Here is a 10,338-nt window from a genome sequence, read left to right on the forward strand (position 1 = left end):
CAGCAGTTAAAATAAAAATTTAGTACTTAATTTTTAAAATTAGTACAGAATAACTTTTTATCCTGGAATGTGTAGTAGTTTTTTTATCTTATTACTAAATGACTTTTTGGTTAAAAACAAAACATAAAATTAAACGTATAAAATTGCACTCTCTTGATTAATATAATAAAAATTCAATATATTACGTACAAAAAAACCTAATAATTATCAAAAAGTACAAAACATGCATAAACAACACCTGGACATTATAGTACATTGGTGCAAAAATTAATTGATTGAAAACAAACCTCGAGTTGTTAAACATTTTATATGTCGTTACATTTATAAATTCATGATAGTTCATTTTAGTTCTTAATTTTTTCAGCAAATAAAAATTGGTTATCTTTAATTAAAAAGTAAAAGTTTATAGTGGAGCTTTTATAGAAGTTTATAATTTTTATAAAGAGCATATTGGGTCCATCTTGTTTTTTAAAAGTTTGACTCGTATGTTTTCATCTTAAATTTCAGATACTTTTTACTACTTAACGAAGCTTAGAGTACATTTTAAGATGAAACTAAACGAAAATGGTTAATTCTGCAGCTTATTGTAATTTATTTAATAATAAAGATTATGATAAAAAATTACAATTCGTTTAAATATATTTATATAAGAATAAATGTGACAATCATCTAGATATAAACGATTTTCTCTTTTATCAGTTGTAATAAGTCAAAAAAAATATCCCCTAATAAAAAAACTTTGAGTAAATGTGGTTGGTAAAAAGTATCTGAGAACTCGAGACAGAAATCCACAAAAAAACTCCCAACAAACAAACCGAACCCAACAACCTTCTAATCGGTCGATATGAGGTCACACGTCTGATCGTCACGCTTGAGTGAATCCCCATCATCACGTGACTCGTCCACCTCGGTAAAGTTGAGCTTGTTCTCGTACTCGAACGTGGCCTGCTGCAGGTCAACCTCTATCGGGAACACGTCATCGCTCAGTGACGTCATGCAGGTCACGTGGTACTGCTGGATGGAGTGGACGAGCTGGTTCAGTTGGACGACGATGTCCTGCACGTGCTTGTTGTCCAACAACTCCAACTTTTCCATTACGTCTGTTATTTTATTTTTTTTTAGTTGTAATTAGAATATAATAAATTATGTTTAATATAATAAAGGTCAATGTGAAAAATATTTTTAGAATTTAGTTAGCCAAAATCTTTTGTGTTCCGATTTTGAATTAGTACAAGGTTCCCCAGAGTGGGGCGGAGGGGAGCGTAAGTAGTAAAGGGTTTATGACGTCATAACTTGAAACTTACACTAGATGTTCTGGAGTTGATGATGGAGAGCAAAAAAAAAGTCTTAGGCGAATTTAGGGAAGATTTTTGATAAATTTCGTCGAAGCTATTTCTATTTCATTAAAGGGGGCCTCATGAAAAAAAAAGTTGGTAAACTCTGTATTAGTAGCTATTTAAAGTATGTCAAAAATGTCTACAACATTTTTAGTTCAACTTATTATTTTCGCAAGCAAGCAACTATGATATTTTTTTGAATCTTTTTAGAACAAAATTTAGTTAAAAAATTAACAATTTTTTTCAAACCTTTTCTTAGTTTAGCGAACACGGTCCTTGCTTGCTGCCTGCATCTCAACACCAGTCTGTACTCGTAATTTCCAGTTTCAACTCGGTAAAGTGGCTCGTGCAAAGCCGCGTATGAGTATTCCTCATCGTCCATTTCCTAAAAAAATAAAATAAATAAATAAAATAATTATATATAAAATAATAAAATAAATATATTTAGTATTTATAAATACATTATGTTTCTTCATACAAATAAAATATTTCTTTAACATTCCTTATCGTCCATTTCCTAAAAAATATTCTCTGTGAAAACTGTATTTTATATGAAATAACTCATACACTTCCTTAAAAAATCATTTATTTCATAATAATTACTCATCTATTTTCAGTGAAAGTTACAGTTGCATTAATATTACTCATACACTCCCTAGAAATTATACGTTTCTTGTTAAATTACGTTTCTATAATAAAATAAAATTACTTATTCATTTCCTGAAAATAATCAAATTACCACCTAAACACTAAATTCCATATGAAAAACTCACAAGTTTAATATTGAACAAATTTCACATTAAAATATTACGTGTACCAGACAAGTTTTGTGTGTGCAAAGTAAAACATAAACAGAATTTAAGTTATCTTCAACTTTCGGAAAATATATTATTAAAAATTACAGAGTTTTTAACAAACAACTAAACAAGTATCAAACAAACTTTAACTTTCAAGTTTTAGGAGAGGTATTCGAAGTACTCATACGTTAACAGCTCTACAAACTAAAAAGTATCAACTAACAGGACATTCAAATTTTAATTTCATAAGCAAACAAATAAACGTAAAAAACAAACGTTTTAATAAATACTAAATAAATTTTAAACCAACTTTAACTTTTAAGCAGTATGAGAGGTACTCGAACTTGACATCCGCGTATTTCCTGATCGTCAACTTGGTATCCGGGATCGCCTTGTTCAGGTACGTGCTCAGGTCCTTCAACATCGGCTTCAGCGTCTGAAGCAGTTTGAACCCCGCCTTTTCGAAATTCAAGTGCGATTCACTGAACTTTGTGAAGGCCTAAATTAAAAATATCAATTAATATGAATTTCTCGAAATTCAAGTGCGATTCACTGAACTCTATGAAGGTTTACAGAAATGATACATACAGTTGTAATAAACAAACATGTTGTAAAGTCACATATTTGAGTTTTAAATTACATAAATTTTTTAAAATGCATTCAGTATCGAATAGTGAGCAAATAATCAGAAATATTACCAAAAGAACAAACAACAACAACATGCTAGAACGCAATTAACTGTTCAGCAAGTTACACTAAATGAAAATCGACTAGCGAGAAGATTAATATAAAATATATAAGTGAATATAAATAAACACCAGATTTTTTTTGTTACCTGAGAAGCATTCGCACACGGCTCTCTGACGCCCACTATTGAGAAGATATCGCCAAACTCCCGATGCACCTTGCAGAGGTTGAAGTAAGATTTCAACAATTTCTTTACGTGTCTCATTAAACCTGTGTTGAATAATAAAACAACCACTTAACAAAAAAATTTCAATAACTTCTTAACGTGTCTCATTAATCCTGTGTTAAATAATATTTTAATAACTTCTTTACGTGTCTCATTAGACCTGTGTTAAATAAAAATAAATATTTCAACAATTTCTTTACGTGTCTCATTAGACCTGTGTTAAATAAATAAAAATAAATATTTCAATAACTTCTTAACATGTCTCATTAAACCTGTGTTAAATAATAAAACAAACATTTAACAAAAATATTTCAATAACTTCTTAACGTGTCTCATTAAACCTGTGTTAATTAATAAAACAAACATTTAATAAAAATATTTCAACAACTTCTTATGTGTCTCATTAAACCTGTTTAGATAAATAAAAACTAATATTTCAATAATTACCTCAAGTGTTTTATTACGCTTGTGTTAAAATAATATAAATAAATACTAAATAATAAAATTCAACAAATTCTTCACTCAAGTCTCATTAAACCTGTTTTGAATAAATAAAAATATTTTAATAATTACCTCAAATGTTTTATTACGCCTGTGTTAAAATAATATAAATAAATACTAAATAACAAATTTGAACAGTTTCTTCACTCATGTCTCGTTAAACCTGTGTTGAATAAAATGAATATTTCAACAATTTCTTCAAATGTTTTATTAAGCCTAGGATAAATGTTTTATAAAACACTTCAATAATTTCTTAACACAAAACCTATTGAAAACACTTATTTAAATTTTATCTAACAACTTATACTAAATGCAATCTTCAACCTCTGTAAACTTGACCGGTTCTCTCCAGATCTTGCAAGCGTTTAACGAGGACGTCATTACAAAGAATCGCTCTGCTAAGACCCAAAGCGTCAGCAGTTCCTGTGAATGAATTTGAAATTTAATCATAACATCAAAAGTTACTTTCTTTAGTTTTACAATTTGTACACGTAACAAGTTTGTGAAAAGTTGTACGCAAAAGGTATTTTTTTAATAACTAATTAAAAAAATATACATCAATGAGCAAGTACAGACATGAAATTAGCAGATAAAATTTGGTTTTATATTTTGTAATACTTTTGCAGTATCAAACACATTAACTCTATTTTCATTCATGTTATTTAAAGTTTTTTTACATCAATCATATTTATAGGCTGAAAAGAAAGCCAAATAATAATTTTGCAAATAAAATAAAGTCTGCAAAGCACACGCCAGTATACAAACAAAACATCAAAAAAAATCTAAATATTTAAATTAGCATCAACACCTTATCAATAGACATGTAAATTTGCTTCAAAGTGACTCTTTACAACAATTATCAAAAAATTTGACAACAAACAAAGCATTCATATAAAAAATTAAAAATCTAAAAACTTCAATCATCTAGTAGCTAACATAGAATTTTGCAAGTCAGGGAACATATGTTGTAAAATCAAAGTTCAACTCTATAAATCTTAACAACTTAAAATGTGAAAGCACTTTTAAACTAAAAATATTGAAAATATTATTATGTTTATTTATTTGCCCTGATGCTTTCTTACATACTGTGAAACATTGTTAATGAATGAAAAGTATTGATTAGATAAATTTTATTATCCAACTAATTTGTGATTGTAAATTTTGAGTTTAGAAAAATATGAAAATAAATTTCAACCCCCTATATAACAATCATATGATAAATTTTACAAATTTAAAAAAGTAAATAAAATGTAAACAACAAACAAACTTTATTTAGCTAAAAATTTTGTGATCAATATGAAACAACTAATCAGTGTCTATTTGTTCAAGAAGTCAATGTTTAAAATCTTAAATCACAATATTATAAAACAAGTAAAACAAACTTCTACCACTATATAAGTTTTACAATTATCTTAAATAAAAAGTTGAAAATAAATACATACACAGATATGCACAAGATTTTATAAACATTATAAATCAACAAGAACATCAACTAATAATTCAAATTGAAAAAGCTACTTTAATACAAAATTTTTAACTTCATTTATTTTTGACATATATCCTAATAACTACAAATTTGAAAACAGTTAAAAAAGTGTGAATAACAAACAAATTTGATATGGTCATAAATATTGTGATCAACTATGAAATAAAGAAACCAGAGTCCACTTGTTAGACGAAGCAATGTTTGAACTTCGAAGCACAATATAATAAAACAAGTAAAACAAACTTCTACCACAATATAACTTTTACAATCATCTTAAATAACAAGTTGAAAATAAATACATACTCAGATATGCACAAGATTTTATAAATGTTTGAAGTTGACAGTAACATCAATTAACAATTCAAGTTTAAAAAACAATTTCAATTACAAAAACTTTAAACTTCATTCTTTTTTTGATATATATCCTGAAAATTTTAGTTCTCAAACCACAAACCAGAGTCCATTTGTTCAACAAGCCGATGTTTAAACTTTTTCAGCACAATGTCCAGGGTCTTCCCCTGTTTTGGGTCGGCATGTAACTTGTTGAAGTTGACCTTGACGTCCCCGTTTGTGGACTGAATGGTCTTGGCCAATTGGGACTTGGTCATCCCCTTCACAGATTTCCCGTTGATTGCAACAATCTCATCCCCACTGGCAAGTTTGCCACTAGAGGCCGCTGGTGTGTTGTCAAATACCTGAGTGTACATAAAATAATAATTAAAATTTTATTTTTAAAGTACAGAACTTTTTTCTTATTATCACAGGAAAATTTTCCTTAAAATTTCAGGTCTCAAAACATGAAATAATTGATGGATTTTTATAAAACTGAAAAACAAATTAATACTAAAATTATAAATATTGCAACTTTTTGTTTTCTAGTGCTTTATACTTTGTATTTTTTAAATATTGTAACAATTTTGTTATATAGTTAACTAAGATTAGTTGTCAAAAACCTGATTTTTAAACAAATACAAAAAACATACCCCCATATGTCCTTAACTAAAAATTAGAATAAGGTTATTAGGATATTTAAAAAACATTAAAACTTGTAGTAAAATATTAATATTATACTGAATTATAAATTTTGAAAAAAAAAAATTTAAAAGATTTAAAATAAAGACATCACAATTTACATGTTAAATCATAAACAGACTGTTTGTAGAAGTTTATAAGTATGTATTAAAATATGTGTAAATTAAAAAGAAAGCTAACAATGCTCCTTTAAGTTTAAAAGTGGTTGCAATATGTAACAGTATTTTGTATAATACAGGGTTGCCACTCTTTGATTTAAAAATACTGTCCTGAGTGACCTTAAACTGCCCAGAATAATCCTGAGTTTATTTTTCAAATCTTCAAAAAAGTTTTTTCAACTTTTCAAATTGATTAAAACAAGTTCTTTAAATAAATTGGTTATAAAATAACAAAATATTGAAACTAGCTGAATTACATTTAATTTAAAATCTAAAAAAAAATCTGTTCTGAGATTATAAAAATACATAAAACTACCCTTGGTTTTTTATATAAATAAAAAAATGCCCTGAGTCAGCCTGAGTTTAAAGTAAAACTTAAAATACCCTGAGCTGTACTGAGACTTCCAAAAACTTTCAAAATACTCTTGAGTTATCCTGAGTGTGTGGCAACCCTGATAATAACAACTTTGTATATAAGTTACACACTTCATGTGAGGTTTTGTAAACTACTTTGGGTATGTTTATAAACTATAACTGCAGATTATAATCAGTTTTCTTTCACATACCTATATACAAAAGTTTTATAGTTTTATATTTATAAACACAACCAGCTACAACAGGAATCAGCAGGACAAAAAGGAAAAAATCTTAGTCCTTAAAAATCTTCCTTTGTTTTTGTTTTTTGAAAAAATTATTGAGAAAGATCATTTTTAAAGCATTGAAATAAAATTAAAAAACATCTTTGAAGTATACAAACATTAAATTAATTCAATTAAACTGTTTGAAAAATCTAACTTACAATAAAAAAAAAGAAAAGTTATTGTTTTTACCTGCACAATGTACAAGCAGGGACATCTAGGCGCACCCCCACCAATACTGATGCCAACCAGGTTCTTTTCATCTTTTTGGAGGGTCACAGTCCCCGACAAAGTGGTCATTCCCAGCTTGTCCTCCTCCATGACAAAATCGTCCATGTCGGACTGCGTATAGTACGGACTGTGCATTTTATTTCTGAAAAAAATTGGTATGTCAGAATGTACATGTGTGAAATGTAGCAAAACTTAGACATTTTTATTATGTGATTCAGTTTAGTCAGTAAAGTAATGTTTTTATATATTGAAGTAAAATTTTCTCATGAAAATTATTTTTGAGTTAAGTTGGGAATTTAATGTACTTTACTTTTATTATGACTTTAGATTGGGATGTACACAAGTAACATCAGTTTGCAAAGAGTAGAATTTGAGATTGATTTAAAAAAAAGATGGCAGTGACTTAATAAAAAAACCAAATGCTCAATATTGGATTTCTACGAGAATAAGATTTTATACTTTTTTTTATGTATATTTGATTTTGTAGAGGGAATTTAATAAACTTAATGTAATATGCTGAAGATTATATTTCAATTTACAGTGTATTTAATTATATTTAGGGGTGGGTGTCATTTAGGGGTGAAGGAACACTTTTGCACTAGTGGACAATTTTACCTGGCATCAGTTTTGCTCAGAGGGTCACTTTTAAACAAAGAAAACTTTGCAAAAATTGAAAAGATCTTACTTTTTTTTTTCTTTGCTTTACCCATATTCCTTTAGCCTTGGTAGGTAAATTTTTTATTAATTCTTTTTTTGTTACTTATGATTATTTTTCATAATTTTTTATTTTTCTGTTTTTTTTTTTTAATTAATAAATTTTATTAGGTTTATATATATTTATTTATCACGGTTACCCCTAACCTTTAGTCTGTAACTTTTTTTTTCATTCGTTTATTTTAACTTTCTAGTTATTAATTTTATTTTTGTAATTTCTTAATATTTATTTTTACTTTCACTGTTACCACTAACCCTTAATGGTAACTTCTTTTTTTTATTAACTAATGTTTTTATAAATATTTTTACTCGTGCAAAAATGACCCTTTCTTTGTGCAAAAGTGACCCTGCGTGTAAAGTGTCTGAGTACAAAAAGTGACCTCTTCCCATATTAAGAGACTATTTCTTTGAGATACAAATTTTAGCATTTTTGTTTACAAGTCCATTTGCAGATGTGTAAGCTACAGCTTCAGATTTACATTCTATTTAGATATTTGTAGCAAAGTTTCTGCTTAGGTTATTAGTGCATTTTATGAAACTATATTTTTATGACGAAAAATGACCTTTTTTTTGTGACGTCACTTTTGAACAGAATACGTCAAAAATTTAAAATCAAAGACTGAATTGCAAAACTACAGACCTTGGGAAAGAAGCCTATACCATCTTTTAAGTCCATATTTGACGCTTTATATGAGAATTCTCCGAAACTATTTTTTTATGACAATTTTTTTCATTTTTTATGACGTCATTTTTGAACAAAATGCGTCAAAAATTTAAAATCAAAGACTGAATTGCAAAACTACAGACCTTGGGAAAGACACCCATATCACTTTTAAGTCCATGTTTGACGCTTAATACGAGAATTCTCCAAAACCATTTTTTTATGACAAAAAATGACTTTTTTGTGACGTCTATTTTGAACAAAATACGTCAAAAATTAAAAATCAAAGACTGAATTGCAAAACTGCAGACCTTAGGGAAGACGCCAATACCTCTTTTAAAGACCAAATTTGACTTTTTATATGAGAATTCTCCGAAACAAAATTACATCGAAAACTTGGCGAATACTACACTAAATGCTGCAACGTACTGTCACATTATATTGGAAATTTTTTTAAAGAAGTCAATTATGGTCAAAATAAAATACAAGTGCACTCTTTATCTCTTTAGGTTTCTAAATATGTAACTTATTTTAAAAATTACCATTTTTTTCGTCTTATAAAATTTTACCAAAGAATTCTGTATAAAAAAGTCAAAACTCGTCTATAAAAAGAGTATGAGCTTATCCTTATGCTCTGTGATTTATCAATTGAGTATTTGACTCCGAAAGTTTTATTTAAATAACAATAGAAAGGATATATATTTTTGAATTAAAAATATGTGTTTGTAGTTCGCTCTTATACGGAGTCAAAATTTGTTTTAAGTTATGACATCTTAAATCGATTAATGTATATTTAATAGAACTATTTATGGAAAATATGAAACCATTTTAATATAAACTGCAATGAACCGTATTTTACTTGAAATAAGTATATACACATTATCTTACGGTTTTTTAAGAGTAAAATTTTTCTGAAAACTGTGCGTACTAAAGTACACCAGACTTGCCAAAACAAAACGTTTTGATGACTTCTATTCTACTAACTTTTTTTCAAGGCGAAGCTGTCATATACAAAGTGTCATTAAATCAATATGTTAAAAAATTTCTATAATTTACCACAGTTAAGCAAGACTAAACGGTTGAAGATTTAAGTTTAAGAATTCATATGGTTTCAATTTCAACCCATAGATTCACTTCACGCCATACTAAAATTCTGGCAGTTATTCTTACTCAGTTTAAAAAAGTTTATACATCTATTGACTTGCACAACTTCAAATTCAACTTAATTTGTCAAAAAAAAATATTTCAGTGATTTCTTTCACTGGAAATAAGGTATATTAGTAAAACACTTTCGTGTCAAACAAACAATCAAAAAGAAAATGTTTGCCATGGTAGCAAACTCCAAAACGATATGCAGTTTTCTTTATTACTTTAAAAATACAATGAAGACTAAATAACTGAGACAAATAAGTTAGTATAATTTCAACAGCTTTTATAACTAACTAGTTTGATGCTTTTTATGCTACTATTAACCTATATTTATACTCTTATTAAATAAAACTAGTCTTTTATTTCAAAAAATATATAAAGTCTTAACTTAAACTTTGTGATAAAGGTTTGAAATAACTAGCTATTTTTTAAACACAAATAATTTCAAGTTTTGAACAGTTATCTTGTATTTCTAGCACTTTCATTTGTTGTTAACTTATATTATTTTTATTTTCGAAAGCATGGGTAGTTTTTTTGTGGCATCTTTTGCCAAAACAAAATATCATTTTAATACAATTTGAATTAAATATTTAAAACAAAATAGTACCCGTAAAAATGCTAAAATTACTGGCAAATTCCTTTAAATTAAATTGTATCTTTAAATTAGATGAAAATCTTCATTTTTTTGTTAATTTTACTTTCACTCATGGTCAAGACACTA

The 10,338-nt window shown here is 27.4% G+C and overlaps 1 protein-coding gene across 2 annotated transcripts; it reads right to left on the reverse strand.

Moving 5' to 3' along the window:
- Window positions 1-53: 53 nt before the first annotated feature.
- LOC145838661 (PRKCA-binding protein-like) lies at window positions 54-8,187 on the reverse strand. Of its 2 annotated transcripts, none has more exons than XM_082946285.1 (8): window positions 8,063-8,187; window positions 7,055-7,235; window positions 5,489-5,729; window positions 3,873-3,971; window positions 2,970-3,091; window positions 2,445-2,633; window positions 1,587-1,722; window positions 54-1,100 (listed from the first exon to the last, which is right to left on the reverse strand). In XM_082946285.1, exons 2-8 carry the CDS (start codon window positions 7,226-7,228, stop codon window positions 832-834), a joined length of 1,230 nt encoding a protein of 409 aa, XP_082802411.1. In that variant the 5' UTR covers window positions 7,229-7,235; window positions 8,063-8,187; the 3' UTR covers window positions 54-831. The 2 variants fall into 2 exon arrangements, with proteins under 2 accessions (XP_082802411.1, XP_082802412.1); XM_082946286.1 differs by lacking the exon at window positions 8,063-8,187 and adding an exon at window positions 7,955-8,042.
- Window positions 8,188-10,338: the final 2,151 nt, after the last annotated feature.

This window comes from Thalia democratica, chromosome 6 (assembly GCF_965202585.1).
Source record: "Thalia democratica chromosome 6, ktThaDemo2.hap1.1, whole genome shotgun sequence".
Lineage (NCBI taxonomy): Eukaryota > Metazoa > Chordata > Thaliacea > Salpida > Salpidae > Thalia > Thalia democratica.